This window comes from Asparagus officinalis, chromosome 3 (assembly GCF_001876935.1).
Source record: "Asparagus officinalis chromosome 3, Aspof.V1, whole genome shotgun sequence".
In the NCBI taxonomy this organism is placed as follows: Eukaryota; Viridiplantae; Streptophyta; class Magnoliopsida; order Asparagales; family Asparagaceae; genus Asparagus; species Asparagus officinalis.
The window spans coordinates 38,454,381-38,475,211 of record NC_033796.1 but is presented as its reverse complement, the minus strand read 5'-3'; the positions used below and the strand labels follow the sequence as shown (position 1 = coordinate 38,475,211).

At 41.7% G+C, this 20,831-nt stretch overlaps 1 protein-coding gene across 2 annotated transcripts in view; it reads right to left on the bottom strand.

The window, feature by feature from the left end:
• LOC109833848 overlaps positions 1–20,580 on the bottom strand; it is a 30,381-nt gene extending 9,801 nt beyond the window's left edge. The window contains exons 1-6 of one of the 2 annotated variants that reach the window (XM_020401674.1): positions 20,474–20,580; positions 20,285–20,359; positions 3,584–3,703; positions 3,456–3,496; positions 2,177–2,388; positions 36–2,035 (exon numbers count right to left, since the gene is read on the bottom strand). In XM_020401674.1, coding sequence (XP_020257263.1) covers positions 36–2,035; positions 2,177–2,388; positions 3,456–3,496; positions 3,584–3,703; positions 20,285–20,359; positions 20,474–20,476 — 2,451 coding nt within the window. In that variant the 5' untranslated portion in view covers positions 20,477–20,580. The remainder of the gene's footprint in view (positions 1–35; positions 2,036–2,176; positions 2,389–3,455; positions 3,497–3,583; positions 3,704–20,284; positions 20,360–20,473) is intronic. The other variant, XM_020401673.1, reaches the window with a different exon arrangement.

Sequence of the window (20,831 nt, the reverse complement as noted above, 5' to 3'; positions counted from 1 at the left end):
GCACCCACAGATAAGCTAAAGTTACAAAAACTTACATGACCTTTCCTTTGATCAATGATGTTTTTCACCTGTGTCGCAACTCGAGATATATCCTTCACTTCTTCAGCAACCATATGTATCCACTTCTTCCTTGTGTTTTCTACATTATCCAGATCAGAAGCAACAGTTGCTTTGTCAATCGAGCTTCTGTCTTTCTCCGATGTCAGAGGATCTACAATACCAGCTGCAACAGTGAGTATTTGTAGCTTCCTCCTGTGACAGTTTAAATAAGCATCAATATCAACTGGTTCTGTTTTTTCACACGTTGTCATTAGACAATCTAGTGCTGATAACTCGATGGCTATCACTCTTTCACTTTCCTTTGGGGCATTAGAGAGTATTTCAAGGTAAAAGTTCTTATTCGAGAGCAGAAGTGGAGAAAGTACATCTTTACACTTTGCATACATTCCTTTCTCAATCATTTCCTTGATAGACATTCCCAGTAATGCATCTAAATTCAGTAAGTTAATTTCATAACGAATTATGCTAATGGTTAGTAGTCTCACAAGCTTGCAGTGAGGTAGAAAAACTGAATCGGGTGTCCCTTTCACTGTTTTGCTATTTGCCAAAAGGGACAAGCAAACACAGAACTCCCTAAAAGCTTTGTCTTTACCACCGGAATAAAGGGACAAGTGACCGCTTAGCCAGAAGAAACGGACCCAAAAGGCAGTGTCATTTGTTGAAAAAGCATCTTGTTTCCTAAATTCCTGGCAACTAGAATCCTCTGTCATTGCTTTACCAACAGAGATAGTCTCTACTACACAACTTACAAGCTTCATATTGTCAGAGTTGTTTTCTTCTGAAGCAGTTTTTGAGCTGCCAACCAAATCACATAAACCAGTCAAGTCTTTTGAGGAATCAAGAGCTACCTTCTCAATGACTTTAGCAAGATGATATGATGCCTCAGAAAATAACTCTGATCTTTCGGATTCATTAGCTGATAAGGATCCTCTGTCATAGTATAACTCCGCAATAAACAAGCTACATACTGGAGTCCTATCCTGACCCCAGTGTCTTGTTAGCTTCTCTAATTCTAAAAACTTCACAAAGCTATCTTGGAAAGGAATGCTGATATGAGAAACTTCTTCCAATAACAAATGGCCTATATGATATGCACCAAAATTTTTGGAAGCCTTTGATAGGAACTGTGAGACATCATTGTGTTCAAGTGCAGCTGAATATTTGATGCACTCAGCACTTAGACCAGAAGAATCATCAGGATTGTCATGGTCATTTTGTCTTGGCCGATTGCAAACAAAAGGTTCTAGAAATCGGAAGACAACCTCTCCCAAATCCTTGGTGTTGCTAAACTCTAGTTCTTCTTTCCCAGATTTGCGACTTCTAAGCCTTTCAAGACGTGTACTTCGCCTTTCTTGTGGATGTTCTTTGTCTTCACAGCTTTCCTTTTCTCTGGATGTACTCGTTTCATCACAAGTGTAAGAAAGTGATGTCTTCTCACCAATTGGACTTGCCTGTAGTTTCCTTTCTATAGAATCTACTGCAATCTCTGAATTAGATAAGCATAGATCTATTCTGACATTACTGTACTTCCCAATTTTTTCATAATGAATGACCTTTCCTTGTCCATCATCTGAATTTTCATCTAACGCATCATTGTGTGAGAAACCGGATTTGGATTCCTTTTCAGAAGTGGAATGAAAGATGCTCAAGATTCCATCTGCAAGAGCTTCCCAAGTTGCCCCAGCCAACTTGAGTTCTAAGCTCGTCTTATGCTTTTTAGTTGCAGTATTCTCATCACTATCGGCATATTCTGCATTTCTTTTGTCAGGAAACTTCAGCCTAATGTGCTTTGGCTCCAGTTTGTCTACGCCACGTGGTGCAAATGGTTCTGGCTCTGCATTTTCTATTGTCTTCTTGACGAAAAGAGCACGAGAATGGGATGGCCAATGCCTCAGTATTAGCTCTGCAACTGAAAGGCACGCGACCTCATCCCCAATAGCAATAAGTATCTCCAAGAGTTTTTCCATGCAGTTCCCTATATCCAACAACAATATAAGATAATACGTTTTACAGAATTATTGGCTACTCAATTATCTACTGAAAAAGAAATAATCATCTTGGAAAATAGAGGCAAATAAACAAGGGCATGCAATTAAGGACTTGCACGATGTCTTACAGTTGTTGGGACTGCACAAAAGCCCTTGCTCAAATGCCCAACGAGAAGTACTCAATAAACCCATGGTGCATGACAATGTCCCCAATTTATTCCAAACAACTGAGTCATTTGCATCAATCTCTACAGCTTGAATATAGCATTGAAGAGCATTTTTATAGTAGGCAGGACCTTGCTCAAGGAAAACAGTAGCAAGGTTCTTCAAGGTCAAAAATCTGTAAAAGAGCAAAAAGGGTATCAACGGGCTAAAGTAAAAGAAAAAAATCCTGTGAGTAAAAACAGTTACCTAAAAGTCTAAAACTACCATTACACACAATTCGTACCAGAGACTTCCTTTTAGCATAGGATATTGATTTTCATCTAGAAACCAGTTAACTAAAACTACCATTAGTTATAATTTGTATAAGACTTCCTTTTCAGCAAATAGGATATTGCTCTTCATAAATAAAAAAAACAATTGATAACACAAGTATTTTCCAAAAATAAAAAAGTGCCCATCAATATGGATGCATCTAAAAGCTATCTAAGAAACAATAACTCCATTTGAAAATGTGTGATATGATACTAAAGTAAACAATGGATAATCTAAAACAAATCCATAAGCAATTGATCATAAATTACAAAGATCACCCACACTATAGAAGATAAGGAAAGGAATGTGAACTCAAACAAAACGGGGGTGGGGGGTGGAGGGTGGACTCATCAAACAGAAGGTTTAATATGTTCAGTAATTCATTGCATAACAAAGTGAAACCACCCAGCATTACATTACATTCCGAGCAGGAGTTATGGTTGGACTAGCCAACACTAACTACTAATCTTGAATTAGCTTGATAAGAACAGTTAACTGACAATAAACAAACTTAAGTTTTTGGGTTTGGTTGTCTAACATGATAGCGGTCTATTAGAGTCACACTACACCAGGTCTAGCCGCGAGTTATAAAGAATAAGCACGTCAAAAACCCTAGTTGTAGCCCAAAAGAGCGCTTAAATTATTAGGAGCGTTAGGTGATAAATATAATTTCCTTAGCCCCTAGCCCCCATTTGGAGGTCAATCCTCAACTCTTGCAATTTCAAGTATGTATATCTAATTCCATATATTCTGCTCCCCAAGGAAAATAATGGTTTATTCTGAAGGCCTCAGCCAAAGAACCACAAGCTTAGCTTGACATGCATTAGCCCAATACCGATCATCTGGTAAAGGGAAGCTCAAGAAAACAATATAACAAAAAAATTAATAACTTTTTAAATATACAAATTGGATTTGTTGCAGGTAACAAACCTTAGCTGCAATAGATGGCCATCACTAGTGTCTTTACCAACCTATAAAGACCGAGAAATAACATAAGGAAAGAACCAGGATAACAGAATATAAAAATGAATAAATTAGCAGATCTCAGTTGATACTACCTGGGAACTTGATATTATAGGATCTTTTAGGACGGCTTCTAAGAGTTCACGAGCTTTTGCATAATCCTTAGCTTGCAATTTTAAAAGCCCGTCATGGTATGTTTGAGAAAGATGAAATTCCTGGAATAATAAAGAAAAATATACTCAAAAATATGTTTGGTGATTAGTAATAAACCTAAATGTTGCATAATACAAAGAACACCAAATTACAGTATCTAAAAACCAATAGAAGTTGACAGAAAACCAAGACTAGAGTAAGAACTACTATTCCAGAAACTGAAGTGGAAGAAAATGAGAACTCGATGTCCCTTTGAGATGTTCTTTTGGCCATAACGATCTTTTAGAAGAAAACAAGGTGATAGACAAACAGGACGATCCTTCCTTGAAAAATAGAGGCATCAGGCTTTGTTCTTCAAATATTCACTAGAGATTATAATAATTCCTCAGCCCCAGTTTACCAAAAAGTTAATATTACGTTACAATTAGTCACTGTTCAACTTGCACACACCAAATGATCCATAAAAGTAATCATAACTCTTAAGGAGGATGAAAGGTTATTCTCCTTCAACATTAATAATAAGTTAGTATTTTAATTCGTACAAGATATCCTGAGTAAGATTCTTAAAGCTTACTAGCATAATATAGCTTCAATCAATGAGTTTTAGTTACACCAATGCCAAAAACAAAATTTATGATTTCCCATATATAAATCAGCAACATTTAAGGTTCTCCAAGATCCAACCCACTTAATTGTTGTGTCAAACACTGATACGAGTCGCCGTGCGAGCACCTTTGATCGCGGAATTATCAAATTTGAGTTGAGAAGAAGACAATAGAAAACACAAGACAATTCAGTTTTGGCGAAGGAAAATACATTCTCTAGATTATGAGTATCAATTGTTTTACAAATCTCTCTCACAAGAATAGAGAACAATCCTCTCTAATCTCAAATCTCACGAAATTCTGATTAGGCATCCCTAAACAACAGGATTTTAATTTATACAAACCCTAAAAACCAAATCCAGCCGTTCTGATTTACACTCGACAGGGTCGAGTTCTCTCCCACCCGGGGAGAATGATGGGGACATCCGGACACATACACGGGATTTTCGCTGAGTTTATCAGCGAAGAAGACGCCATGTTGCAGCACTATGGTTTTGATTTCAAGTTGTAATAATTAGTTTGAATTTTGAATTTTTGAATTTCGAATTTTTGAATTTTGATTTTTATTTGGTAGTTAATCAACTGATTGATTGTAATTGGTTATGAGAGAGATTTGAGGGATTTAGAGGATTTTCCAAATCTGTATTTTTCTTTATTTAAACTCTCTTGTAATCAGATTGAAGATTATTGAAGATGAAAATGAAATTGATTTTGCTCAATTGAGGTGTGAAACCCTAGCAAGTTCATTTTCGTTTCTTCTACAGCACAAAAAAAGAAAACAAAGGAAAATCGAAATTCGCACTGTTCATCATCTTCTTCCTCCATACAATCAGAACCCAACCCACACAGCCCATCCCCTTTACAACCGCAGCAACCGCACTCGAACAGCCCACCGGACCTCCGCCCTCCTCCTTCGACTCAAGACCCGACCGCCCAGATTCCCCGACCGAGCGCCCTCCATCCAGATCCGCCTCGAACGCCGCCCACTCGAACCCGAGCGCCGCCGTCCCGACTCGAACGCCACAGCCCCGACCCGAGTGCCGCCTAGGTCGACACCGCCACCTCCCTCTCTGGTCCGTGTCGTTCCTTCAGATTGAGACCCTGTTGAAGAAAGTGTGGATCTGTGCTCCCTACTCATTTAACCGATCCAGTCAAGTGTGGACCAGACCCACTTGACCCAGTTATTGAAGCTAGTTGAGTCAGATTCAACCCATTTGATCCCTGACTTTGCAATTGATGGTGCATGGCAGATCCTGATGCTGATGACGGACTCGTGCTAGATCCAGAGACCGGCATCGTAGATTTAGGACTTTCCCCGTGGTTTGATTATCAGTCGTTCGAGAGCGTGCCCGAGTACGTGGAGCGTGTGACCCATTAGATCGTTGACAGCGTAGAGAGTAGCTTGGGAATCAGTTCGTGGCATCGGCGTTTCCATCCAGATACACCGCTCCATCCTAATTACGCCGCCCTCGGTGGAGAGCTTCCACCCCTCATATTTGGCGTCGTTGAACCACCTCCAGAGGATCCTCCCGTCGAACCAGTTCAACCCGACGAAGGTTCAACTTTCTTTCGCCCAATTATTTTCGGAACTGCTATTGCTTGCATGTTGCTATCAATATTATTATCAATCGTATCTGTGCTGTATTCAGCTTGATTAAGTGAGCGAGCGAATCTGTTGCTAAGTACTTTTACTTATCTAAGTATTACATTTTGAACTGTATTGAGAGGACGAATCATTACATTTATTTTCTGGATAATTTACAAAAGATTTGAACTTAGTACATTGCAACTTTGCTTAAAAACCATCTAAAGCTACACTTTATTCTTGAGCTTCCTGCCTAGATCGATCGCTGATTTGGCGAAGCATTGCTGTTGTTAATCTTCATACCTGCATCACATTGTTTCTTATCATTTTTGGTATCAGAGCCCCTGGTTCTAGGTTAGGAAATTTGTTGAGTCTTTATTTAAAAAAAAAAATCAGTCATCTTATTTAATTTTTGTGCACCCACTCATTTCATCGCATTTATTTGTTAGTGCATGCCCACTCGTACCGTCTACCCTATCGCTTAGGAGAGTCAAGTGAGTCGACTAGTGAGTCCAGTATGTCAGGCAGCAGCGATCCCGAACTCTATAAGAAACTCGATGAGCTAGCAGGACAATTAGGTGCCGTAATCCAGGGTTTAGCAAATCTCCGAAATGAAACCAACGAAAAGTTTGCTAGGCTCGAAGAAGCTCGTGTTGCAACCCCGCCACCGCAAGGTCAAGGTTATGAACACTTCGCCCCGCCGCTGCAAGGTCAAGGCTATGGAAACATCGTTCAGTAGCCCCCACATCAACCGGTACCTGATCCGGATGCGCAATACTTGAGGAGTATTAAGATCAACGCCCCAACTTTTGACGGCAAGCTCGACCCACAAGCTTTCTTGGACTGGCTGAAGAGCATGGATCGTTACTTTGATTGGTACGCCCTTACGGAACCCCGAAAGGTCAAGTTCGCCGCAATGAAACTTACCGGACCTGCCTGCCAATATTGGACCAACCTCGAAACGTTGAGGCACATTAGAGGCGAGTTACCAATTACCATTTGGCGAGAAATGACCAACGAACTTAAACAGAAATACCTTCCGTCATCATTTTATCATCGATTGTTAGATAAGTGGCATCGCCTCACTCAAGGAACCAAATCTGCGAAAGACTACGTCGCACAATTTGACGAACTGTTCACTCGATGCAACACTATTGAACAAGAGGCGCCAATGAAAGTCTTGTCGAAGTTTAGAGCTGGATTGAGAAATGATCTGCAAACCGAACTCTTTGCTCGGGGAGTAGACACCCTTGAAAAAGCTTACGCGTTAGTTCAGGATCTAGATGAATCAAAATCCCATCAATCTTATAGGAGTCAGGATTTTAGAAATCATTCTTCCCAACCTTCCCGTGCCACTACTTCTAGTCATCCTCCGAGTCGATATAACCCTAGTTCTTCCTAGTCGAAAGTCGATTCCAAAGGCAAGGAACCGGAGAGAGATTTCTCCAAGATTGACGCTCACGTCAAGTGCTACAAATGCCAAGGGTATGGGCATGTTTCTGCGAACTGTCCGACCCGTCACAAGGTTGCTATTATCGATGGACAATACGAATACGAACCTGAATCTGATAGTGACGAGTTTGTCCATCAAGTTGACGATGATACTGATGATTTCGAGGATGATGCTGATGATACTATCTTAGGTTGTCTTAGACAAATTGACACTCCTACCGTATCAGTTGTCAGATGCGTCATCTCTCAACCCAAGGCTGTTGATGACTGGAGACGTACTTCTATTTTCCATACGTTCACCAAGATTGGTGATAAAAATTGTAAGGTGATCGTGGATAGTGAAAGTTGTATTAATGCGGTCTCCTCAGCTGTGATTGCTAAGCTTGGTCTCAAGGTTGTACTCCATCCTAATCCATACAAGGTATCATGGATTAACGACACCGCCCTCAATGTCCAAGAGAGATGCCTAGTCCCTCTTCAGTTTGCCATTTATAAGGACAAAGTTTGGTGCGATGTTCTGAAAATGGATGTGGGTCAGGTTATTCTTGGAAGGCCTTGGTTATTCGATAACAATGTGCATATTTTCGGGCGATCCAACATGCTATTGTTTGAGCATGACGGGAAAAAGGTCAAAATCCTTCCCGTTCAGCCGAAAGGAAGTGACAAGAAGCCCGATCCAAACAAGTCTTCCCAAGGCGTTAACCTGATTGGAGCTAAAGAGATTGATCGCGAACTGGCCAACGGAGCTCCTATTTTCTCCCTCGCCGCTAGAGAAACTCCGAAGGATATTTGTAACGTGGTTCCCCCAGAAGTCGCTACTGTGTTGGAAGAATTTTCTGACGTCTTCCCTGAAGACCTCCCGGACCAATTACCCCCGATGCGTGATATCCAACACGCAATTGATTTAGTCCCGGGAGCATCCCTTCCCAATTTGTCTCACTATCGGATGAACCGCAATGAGCATGCAGAGTTGAAAAGGCAAGTTGATGAATTGTTGAAGAAGGGCTTTGTGAAAGAAAACATGAGCCCTTGTGCGGTTCCCGCATTACTGACGCCCAAGAAAGATGATACATGGCGTATGTGTGTGGATAGCCGTGCAATCAACAAGATCACGGTGAAATATCGTTCCCCCATTCCCCGGTTGGATGACATGCTTGACTTAATGTCTGGAGCCACCATCTTCTCTAAGATTGATCTTAAGAGTGGCTACCATCAGATTCGCATCCGTCCCGGTGACGAATGGAAAACCGCTTTTGACTAATGCTCCGAGCACCTTTATGAGAGTGATGACTCAAGTACTCCGCCCCTTCACGGAAAAATTCTTGGTGGTGTACTTCGACGATATCCTTATTTACAGTAACTCTCGTGAGCAGCACGTGGACCATCTGCGTCAAGTCTGTGCCGTGTTAAGAAAAGAGCAACTTTATGCTAATCCTAAGAAATGTACTTTTCTTACACAGCAAGTCATTTTTCTAGGATTCGTGGTCTCGTCTGAAGGAGTATTCCTTGACCCTGAAAAAGTCAGAGCTATAAAAGAATGGCCCGAACCCAAGAGCATTAGAGACGTTCGAAGTTTTCACGGACTCGCTACTTTTTATCGTCGGTTTATCAAGGGCTTCAGTACCATCATGGCCCCTATTACCGATTGCTTGAAGAAAGGTGAGTTCGAGTGGTCAAAAGCTGCTACCAAGGCATTTGAAGAGATCAAGCAAAGGATGTTGCAGGCTCCTGTTATGCGCCTGCCCGATTTTTCTAAAGTATTCGAAATTGCGTGCGATGCCTCTGGTATTGGTATAGGTGGAGTCTTATCTCAAGAAGGACATCCCGTTGCTTATTTTAGTGAGAAGCTGAATGATACTAGGCAACGTTATTCCACCTATGATAAAGAGTTCTATGCGGTGATAAAAGATCACAAATCGCCTGTCCTTTTATCGACTTCTGCTGCTTGAAGTGCAAATCGTATTAGGACAAGAGGAGGGCCTACTTGGCTAGCCGCCAATTCATAGAGGCCGGTTGCGTCATAAACACCCGTACTGGATTAACGTTGGAGATAACGGTTGAACGCTAGACATGGTCGATGGGTTGAGTTCCTCCAGGATTATACCTACACGATCAAACATAAAGCGGGAGTAGAAAATAAAGCCGCCGACGCACTCAGTCGTCGCATGCACCTCTCCACTATGAGTGCGGAAGTAATCGGTTTTGAGAAAGTCAAAGACCAATATGAATCGTGTCCTGATTTTGGCGAAGTTTATACTTTGCTAAATGATGGAGTGATCCGTGAAATTGATGGCTTTCTCCTGAAGGATGGATATCTCTTCCATTTTCGCAAGTTGTGTATTCCTGACACCTCCCTGAGAGAATTCTTAATTTGGGAATTACACGCTGGAGGCCTTGCAGGACATTTTGGAAATAACAAGACTGTCGAGGCAGTGGAAAGTCGCTTCTATTGGCCAAGTATGAAACGAGACGTTGTTAGACTAGTGAGTAGGTGTCACATCTGCCAATTGGCAAAACAACATAAACAGAACACTGGTTTGTACACTCCTCTCCCTGTGCCAAATTGTCCATGGCAGGATGTTAGTATGGATTTCGTGTTAGGACTCCCGAAAACGATTAGAAAACACGATTCTATCTTTGTTGTTGTGGACCGCTTCTCCAAAATGGCCCACTTCATACCATGTTTCAAAACTTCCGACACTTCTCATGTGGCCAAGCTATACTTTAACGAAGTTGTTAAACTGCACGGGCTTCCGAAAACAATCGTGTCAGATAGGGATGTTAAATTTACAAGTTATTTCTGGAAAACCCTTTGGCACAAAATGGGAACTAAACTTCAATTCTCTACAGCCTTTCATCCCCAGACTGACGGTCAAACTGAGGTAGTCAATCGGAGCTTAGGTAACCTATTGAGATCGCTAGTTGGTGAGAATCTTAGGAGTTGGGATCAACATCTGCCTACTACTGAATTTGCTTATAATAACTCTGTTAATAGGTCTACAGGTGTCAGTCCAACTGAAGTCGTGTATGGTTACAAACCTAGACAGCCTATAGATCTTGTCCCCATGTCTGCACATCATAGAGTATCTGAGTCAGCATCTGCATTTGCATCTCGCATTTATGACTTGCATAAAGACATCAGTAAGAAGATCAATGACAGCAATGCTAACTATAAAACGTGAGCAGATTTAAGAAGGAAGTTTAAAGAATTTAATGTTGGTGATTATGTGATGGTCCGGATACGTCCGAAACGGTTTCCTCCGGGAACTGTTAAAAAGTTGCATGCGCGAAGTGCAGGACCTTTTAAAATTCTCAAAAAAATTAATGATAATGCTTATGTTCTCGACCTTCCCGAAGGTTTTAATATTGGTTCGACTTTTAATATTGAGGATTTAGTAGAGTACAAAGGCCCACATTTTAACCCTGACAACCCACTGGTTGATGAGCCTACCCCTGAGCCTATTTCTGAGAGCTCTCCTTTACCTCCACTTCCCCAGATATTACCCACATATACAGCACACGACATTGATACTATTATTGATGATAACATTGTTTCTACTAGCAATGGTGGTATCCGCATGTATTTGGTACGTTGGAAAGGACGACCTGAGTCAGATGACACTTGGCTCGATAGGGATGACTTGCAGAGGCTGGATCCAGATCTTCTTGAGCACTATGACAACCGTTCTGATTTACACTCGACAGGGTCGAGTTCTCTCCCACCCGGGGAGAATGATGGGGACATCCGGACACATACACGGGATTTTCGCTGAGTTTATCAGCGAAGAAGACGCCATGTTGCAGCACTATGGTTTTGATTTCAAGTTGTAATAATTAGTTTGAATTTTGAATTTTTGAATTTCGAATTTTTGAATTTATGGTTTTGATTTCAAGTTGTAATAATTAGTTTGAATTTTGAATTTTTGAATTTCGAATTTTTGAATTTCGAATTTTTGAATTTTTATTTTTATTTGGTAGTTAATCAACTGATTGATTGTAATTGGTTATGAGAGAGATTTGAGGGATTTAGAGGATTTTTCAAATCTGTATTTTTCTTTATTTAAACTCTCTTGTAATCAGATTGAAGATTATTGAAGATGAAAATGAAATTGATTTTGCTCAATTGAGGTGTGAAACCCTAGCAAGTTCATTTTCGTTTCTTCTACATCACAAAAAAAAGAAAACAAAGGAAAATCGAAATTCGCACTGTTCATCATCTTCTTCCTCCATACAATCAGAACCCAACCCCACACAGCCATCCCCTTTACAACCGCAGCAACCGCACTCGAACAGCCCACCGGACCTCCGCCCTCCTCCTTCGACTCAAGCAACCACCACCACCTCCACAACCGCCGTCAACATCGAACCCAAATCCGTCCATCCCGACTCAAGCGCCGTCCTCATTCGTCGAGCGTCGATTCGTTCCTGCTCCCCCTTTTCCGCTTGTCCTCAGATCCAGATCCTATTGAAGACTATTTGGCTTGAGTGATTTAAAGCAGAGTCCCTATTCACCCCTACTTATTTAACCGATCCAGTCAAGTGTGGACCAGACCCACTTGACCCAGTTGTTGAAGCTAGTTGAGTCAGATTCAACCCACTTGATCCCTGACTTTGCAATTGATGGTGCATGGCAGATCCTGATGCTGATGACGGACTCGTGCTAGATCCAAAGACCGGCATCGTAGATTTAGGACTTTCCCCGTGGTTTGATTATCAGTCGTTCGAGAGCGTGCCCGAGTACGTGGAGCGTGACCCATCAGATCGTTGACATCGTAGAGAGTAGCTTGGGAATCAGTTCGTGGCATCGGCGTTTCCATCCAGATACACCGCTCCATCCTAATTACGCCGCCCTCGGTGGAGAGCTTCCACCCCTCATATTTGGCGTCGTTGAACCACCTCCAGAGGATCCTCCCGTCGAACCAGTTCAACCCGACGAAGGTTCAACTTTCTTTCGTCCAATTATTTTCGGAACTGCTATTGCTTGCATGTTGCTATCAATATTATTATCAATCGTATTTGTGCTGTATTCAGCTTGATTAAGTGAGCGAGCGAATCTGTTGCTAAGTACTTTTACTTATCTAAGTATTACATTTTGAACTGTATTGAGAGGACGAATCATTACATTTATTTTCTGGATAATTTACAAAAGATTTGAACTTAGTACATTGCAACTTTGCTTAAAAACCATCTAAAGCTACACTTTATTCTTGAGCTTCCTGCCTAGATCGATCGCTGATTTGGCGAAGCATTGCTGTTGTTAATCTTCATACCTGCATCACATTGTTTCGCATCATCGACTCAGCAGAAACTTTTGTTAACTGGAGCGGGTTTCGAAAGTCGACTCATGCCAACCTTGAGTCGACTCATGAGTCAACTCATGTCAGGCTTCAATCGACTCATGAGCTGAAATCTGCACGCTTCAATTTCGCACTCTGCCATTTCGCTTCATGCTTCAACCTGATGTTTCTATTCTCAAACTACCATAAGAATCGTCTATCCTTAAGCTCCTATGAGGATCATTAAGCTCCCGAAGAAAAAATACACCCGTATCATGGCTCCCCTTTTTAGGAATTTAAAGTCTCGTTCAAGTTAGAACTTTAGCTGAGGAAACTCTTGAGCTCCTCCTTTGTTGAACCACCTGGCTTTGCTAGAAACCTGACCTTGATGTCCGATCAGAAATGACTACTTCGTCTCGCGTCTCGTCGTAGTCACCTTCCGTTTTAAAATACAATCATCTTTCAGCGGCTCTTCTCTATCAAACCATAAATCTTTAACATGCGGCAAGATCACTTTGTCGTCACCCTCATCATCCAGTAATGGAGGCTTGAATAACTTCAAGTACTCGGCATTGATCACTGAATACATGCCTAAGTAAGGTGGCAAATCCAGCTTGAAAGCGTTGTCACCAATCTGATCGAGAATCCGAAATGAACCATATCGTATAGGCTTCAACTTCTTCCATTCTCCCTTTAGCCGCTCCTTACTCAACTTCAGCCACACCATGTCACATTTGCCAAAATTACAATGAACTCGATGTTGATCATGCTTCGCCTTGTACTTAGCTTGTGACTTCTTCAATTGAGCTTCAACCGTAGCGTGAATATGTGCAATATTCTCCAGAAATCGTTGAGTCCGTTGTCTTTCACTCCCTTCCTTGTCGTCGGCCGTAGCTTCACTAGAAAACACGAGAGAACGGACTTGACGGTAAGAATCCGTAGCACGTCTCAAACGGTGACTTTCCCAAAGATCCATGAATAGCCTGATTGAATACAAACTGAAGATATGGTGAGCTCTCATCCCAAGTCTTGGGATGCCTGGAATTATACCCCCTCAACATGTGTACAATAGTCCGGTTGACTACCTCTGTTTGTTCGTCTATTTGTGGATAAAATGTCGTGCTTTTCTTCAATCTAGTATCCATCAAACTCCACAAAGAATCCCAAAAATACCTGAGAACCCGGCTATCCCGATCCAAAATAATCAAACTCGACAACCCAAAGTGTTTCCACACATGCTCAAAGAACAACTACGCTGCACCCGCTCTCGTCACGATCTTCTTGCAAGGAATCAAGATCATCATCTTTCTGAACCGGTCCATCACAACGTACAAATAATCATGTTCGTGCTTGGTCTTTGGCAACCCTCCTAAGAAATCCATAGAGATGCTCTCCCACGGTTTAGAAGGCACTGGTAATGATAGGTACAATCCTCGTTTCCTGTTAGAAGGCTTCAAAATGTAACATAACTTACACCCTTTAACGTACTTGGTAACATCCTCTAACATCTTCGGTTAAAAGACATGACGTCGTAGATTAAGAAGCGTCTTCTCGATGAGTTGTCACTTTCAGTCATCTTCTTCTTCCTTAATTTCTGGACCTCTTCCAAAGAAATAAGGATATCACCTACTCCTAGCTTCTTGTATTGCGATCGAGTAAGGACCATACACAAGATATCCCCTTCACAGGATCTGATTGTTCTGATACCAACTTGATACGAGTCGTCATGCGAGCACCTTTGATCGCGAAATTATCAAATGTGGGTTGAGAAGAAGATAATAGAAAACACAAGACAATTCAGTTTTGACGAAGGAAAATACATTCTTTAGATTATGAGTATCAATTATTTTACAAATCTCTCTCACAATCTCTAGAATAGAGAACAATCCTCTCTAATCTCAAATCTCACGAAATTTTGATTAGGCATCCCTAAACAGGGTTTTAATTTATACAAACCCTAAAAACCAAATCCCAGCAGGTTAGCCCAAATTTATCATAAGTCGACTCAAACGTGCACGAACCCCCTTGAGTCGATTTATGATTTCATAAGTCGGCTCAGCAGAATCTTTTGTTAACTTGAGCGGGTTTCGTAAGTCGACTCATGAGTCGACTCATGTCAGGCTTCAGTCGACTCATGGCTGAAAACTGCATGCTTCGATTTCGCGCTCCGCCGTTTCGTTTCACGCTTCAATCTGACGCTTCTATTCTCAAGCTACCATGAGAATCGTCTATCCTCAAGCTCCCATGAGGATCGCTAAGCTCCCGAAGAGAAGATACACTCATATCAAACACGGATGTGCAACCAACTCAGAAGGAAAAAGGCAAGGATTAATCGTGGTTCGGCAAGATGCCTACGTCCACAACCGGCGAGATCAACAATCTACTATTTATCAAGAGGTTACAACGAAAACGAAGAAGATTAGAAACCCTAATCTCTCTCCCTTACAAAGCCAAAACAAATATTAATTTTTACTGTCAAAAGATACATAGAGAAACCCTAGACAATCTTTATTTATAGCCTCCCTCAAATTCGAGTCCAACTAGCCAAACAACTCCCCAATCCGAATCCAAACAGGAGTCCAACTAGCTAAACAACTCCCCAATCTGAATCCAAACAGGAGTCCAATTAGCCAAACAACTCCCTAATCTAAATCCAAACATAACTCGAAAACGCGTCCAAATCATGTGGGGCCCATTAGTGTGTTCAGACTCTGAACTCGACAGAGAGGTCTGACAATTTGTGGCTCAATATGAGCCACCGGTGGGTGGCTTCCAATACAGCCAACTTCACAATTTCCACCTTGGCGAAATTAGTAAGCCACCAATAGTCTTCATCACCCAAGTAACCTCTGATCTCTTCAACAACCATCGCCATTAAATCGCTCCGAAGGGCCTCAACACCGAAGAACATTGATCAAGTTGAGACAGTGCTCAAACTTGACTGTTGAAACAACCTTTGTCAACATGTCCGTCGGGTTCTCCTTAGTGTCAATCTTCGTCAATCGAATCTTGCCACTCTCAATTATCTCAAGGATAAAATAAAACCGGACGTCAATATGCTTGGTGCGATCATGATGGACTTGAATCTTCGCAAGATGAATTGCACTTTGACTGTCACAGTGCACTTCAACAACCTCTTGAGATATACCCAAGTCGCCAACCAAGCCATATATCCACACCGCTTCCTTAATCGCCTCTGTTACTGCCAAGTATTCTGCCTCTGTAATAGACAACGTCACAGCAGACTAACATAGACCTCTAACTAATCGGACTGCCGGCAAGAACAAAACAATACCCGCTGGTAGACCGACGCATGTCCAAATCACCAACATAGTCCGAATCCACAAACCCTCTCGCATATGACTCTCCAGTCTCCGAATAAACCAAACCGACATCCAACGATCCTTGAAGATATCGTAAAATACACTTGACAGTCTGCCTGTTTATCCGGATTTGCCATATACCGACTAACCAAGCTGACCGCATGTGCAAGATCTGGACGAGTACAAACCATAACATACATAAGTCTACCAACTGCACTAGCATACGAAACTTGAGACATGTACTCACGTTCCACCTCAGTAGTAGGGGACTGCAAACCTGAAAGCTTGAAGTGAGGAGCCAACGGAGTACTAACTTGCTTTTTGCATCCCAAAACGAGCTAACACCTTCTCCACATACCACCTCTGAGAAAGACACAACCTCCCCTTCTTCCTATCTCGAACAATATTCATCCCAAGTATCTTCTTCGCAGGACCCAAGTCTTTCATCTCACTTGGAACTCAACTTCCTCTTTAGCTTGTTAGCTTCCACCATACTATGTGAGGCAATAAGCATATCATCAACATAGAGCAACAAATATATGAAAGAACCACCAACCTGCATGAAGTACACATAATGATCAAGCTCACTCCGTGTAAACTTCTGCAGTATCATAAATGTGTCAAACCTCTTATACCATTATCGTGGCGATTGCTTTAATCCATACAATGATTTCTTCAGTTTGCACACATAATTCTCCTTACCAGCAACTGTAAATACACTGGATTGTGACATATAAATGTCCTCCAAATCTCCATGCAAGAATACAGTCTTGACATCTAATTGCTCGAGCTCCATATCATACTGCGTAACCATTGCTAAAAGGGCCCGGATAGAGGTGTGTTTCACGACTGGAGAGAAAACTTCATTATAGTCAACACCTTCTAGTTGTGCATACCCTTTTGCCACTAATCTTACCTTGTACCGTACACATATACTTCCATCAGAGCTTAGAAAGCCATCATTCACCGTATAGACTCACTTGCACCCAATCGGCTTCTTCCTATTTGGTGCTTCCACCAAATCCCAAGTATGATTTTATGAAGGGACTTCATCTCCTCCCTTATAGTCGTCATTCACTCCTTGCTACGATCACCTCTCATAGCCTCATTGTAGGTAACGAGCTCATCTCCATACACAGATAAAGCATAAAGCATAGGCTGTCATATCCTCAAAACCGTGACGAACTGGTGCCTTCTCCGCATTGGGTCTTCTCTCTCTATCGTCTACCAAGGAGGGTTGTTGCTGCTGAATAGGCCCCTCATCCGGAACCTCTAATTCTACTGTTGCCTTATCAGTAGACACCGATGAAGTTGTGAATTTCACTTTCAAAAAATCTTCACCACTTACACCCAACCTGATTCCCTCCGAACTAATGTTTCCAGCCGAGATGATATCTCCCACATCGACACTCTTTGAGTTTAGCATGGCCAACTCATTGAATGTCACGTCCTGACTGATTACACATTTCTTCCACTCAAAACACCACAATCTGTATCCTTTCACACCATTTTGATAACCCAAAAAATATCCTTTCGAGCTCTCACACCAATCTTATCTTCCTGAACGTGAAAATAAGCAGGGCAACCAAAGATTTTCAAATGACTGTAATCAAAGGGAGTATCAGACCATACTTCAATAGGTGTCTTCGAATCAATGGATGTATTCGGTGAACGATTCACGAGATAGCACGCCGTGTTTACTGCTTTAGCCCAATAACACTTATCCAAACGAGAATTTGATAACATGCACCGTGCTCTCTAGTAGGGTGTGATTCATACGCTCTACTACTCTATTCTGCTGAGGTGCTCGCACCACTGTAAAATGTCTGACAATACCTTGCTTCCTGCAGTACTCTTCCAACGGATCAGAGGTGTACTCACCCCCGTTATCTGACCGAATCCGCTTAACTCTGCCAGTCTGCTTCTTGACTATTGTCTTCTATCTAATAAATAAATCGGTGACTTCAGATTTCTCCTTCATGGTGTACAGCCAAACTCTCCACGAGAAGTCATCGATAAATGTCACGAACTACTTAGCTCTACTCAAAGACTTGACTTTGCTTAGACCCCAAACATCCGAATGAATGTAATCTGACATACCCTTGGTACGATGCTCTGCAGTGCCAAACTTCACCCTACACTGCTTCCCAAATACACAATGCTCACAGAAGTCAAGCTTTGATATCTTCTCACCGCCAAGCAGATCACGTCTGCTGAGAATGGTCATACCCTTCTGACTTATATGCCTAAGGCGCATATGCCACAATCGAGTAGATATCAAATCAGATTCCTTGATCTGGGACACCGCAATAGCTCCTGTAATCACCTTCCCTCAAGGAAATATAGATTACCATGTCGTTTACCTATCATCATCACCTTGTCTTCATGAAGAACTTTTAGAATCTCATTATCCCCTACAAACCTATAGCCACTGAACTCCAAAGTTCCCATAGAAACCAGACTCTTCCGCAAAGCTAGAACATGCCTTACTTCTGTCAGAGTTCTCACCACCCTATCAAAAATCTGAACTCGAACTGTGCCTACCCCAACCGTCTTGCAAGTAACATTATTACCCATCAAGACGTTTCCACCTTCAACCGGTCTGTAAGTAGAAAACTACTCCTTGTGAGGACACATATAGTAGGATGCATCCGAGTCTAACAACCAGCCGTCTGATAAATAACTGTGTGAAGTACTCATCAGAACTTCCTCTGGCTCATCATCGTAAGAAGCCTGAGCCACTGATGCTTCTTCTTGCTTACCTGATTTCATCTCCTGTTTATTGGCCTTAGCTTTCAGCTTCGAACAATCAAACTTCATGTGACCCCTTTGATGACAAAAATAGCACTCGACATTCTTTCGGTTTCGGGACTTGGACCGACTCCTATTCTTCCCAGTCTTCTCTGATCTTCCTCTTGCATACAATCCTTCACCCTGCTCCTCCTTACTATCATCCTGCTTCCTAGAAGCCTTCGACAACATCGTCGATGTAACCTCCTCAAAAGATATCTTTTCTTTTCCATACAACAACGTGTCAACTAGTGTATCATAAGAATCCGGCAAAGTACACATCAAGATAATAGCTTTATCTTGATCTTTGACAATATCATCAAGGTTGGACAGATCGGTAATAATCTTCATGAACTCATTTATGTGATCGCTCATAGAATTACTTGGATCCATCCGATACTTGTATAACCTCTTCTTCAGATAAAGCATGCTCGTGAGGTTCTTCTTCTGATATCTACTCTCCAATTTATCCCAGATATGTTTGGATGAAGTCTCCTTCTGAAAGTTGTAGGCGACATCCTTTGATAGACATAGACGAATAGTGTTTCACGCACTCAAGTCGAGCTCCTCCCAATCATCCTTCTCCATGTTGCCGGGTTTTACCGCTCTCAACACCTTGTAAAGCTTCTCCTTGATGAGAACGTCTTTAACTTGTGTTTGTCACAAACTGAAATTGTTCTGGTCATTAAACTTCTCAATCCCGTAGATTGAAGCACCCTTTGAATATCTGACATCCGAGTTAGAACTCGACTCCATCTTCTCTGATTCCAGTAGGAAGAACTATCGTAGCTTTGATACCAATTATTGTGTCAAACACTGATGTGCAACTAACTCACAAGGAAAAAGACAAGGATTAATTGTGGTTCGGAAAGATGCCTATGTCCACAACCGGCAAGATCGACAATCCACTATTTATCAAGAGGTTACAACGAAGACGAAGAAGATTAGAAACCCTAATCTCTCTCTTACAAAGCCAAAATAAATATCAATTTTTACTATCAAAACTAGAGAGACCCTAGACAATTTTTATTTATAATCTCCCTCAATTTCGAGTCCAACTAGCCAAACAACTCCCCAATCCGAATCCAAACATGAGTCAACTAGCCAAACAACTCCCCAATCTGAATCCAAACAGGAGTCCAACTAGCCAAACAACTCCCCAATCCGAATTCCGAATTCAAGCATGACTTGAAAACACGTCCAAATCATGTGGGACCCATCAATGTGTTCAAACTCTGTAGTCGACAGAGAAGTCTGGCAAATTGTGGCTCAATATGAGCCGCCGGTGGATGGCTTTCAATACTGCCAACTTCACATTAACCTCTTCGATCAACCACAACTTTATCCCTCAGTATTCTCTTAAAATCAAACATTAAAAACATAGCGAAATATATGAAGAACTGAAAGAACTGAACTTCCTAGAGGTTGAACTAATTTGCCAATGTGGGACTAAATAAACCCTATCGTAGCAAAATCATCTACGCCCTCGAATTCAAACCCTAATTTCTACACTGACTTCTCCGACCCCAATTATACCAATCAAATTTCACGCATTTGCAAGAAACATCAGAAAAACAATCAAAGATTCGCATACGAGCTATCGAGTGTGAACCTGGGCTTCTTTCGTCGGCGCGAGGGGTTCCCACTGGCCGCAGGACTCGGGGTCGTTGATCGCGGCGATTGAGAACTGCAACAGCGAAATTTGAGCATCAAATCAGTAATAACAATTTCAGCAACAAAAAAATAGATAAAGAGAAGAGAAATCTTGAGAAATTTTTGGAGGAATTTGATGAAAACTCACCATCGCTGAAGGAAGCAGAGAAGCGCGCGCTCGCTCGCTTGCTCTCCTCTTTCGTTACCCTTCTCGTCGGGGTTTTAGGAAAGGGACCGGCCGAAGCCCCAATCGTATGAGATAGTATTTTTATACGTAGAGACCCGAGACTCGGGCCCAAATAGAAAAGGCTTTTCAATATTCGTCCTTTAAATATTTAATATTTTGAATAGCTCCTTAAATTATTGAAATTGCTAGCAAGTTACCTCAAATCTTATTAGTTATTTTCAAATTAGTCCCATTACTCGTTGTTAATCACAAATAAGAAGGTATATTTCTAGCCTCAATACCCTTCATGCAAAATAGTTTTATAACAGGTTCTAAAAAA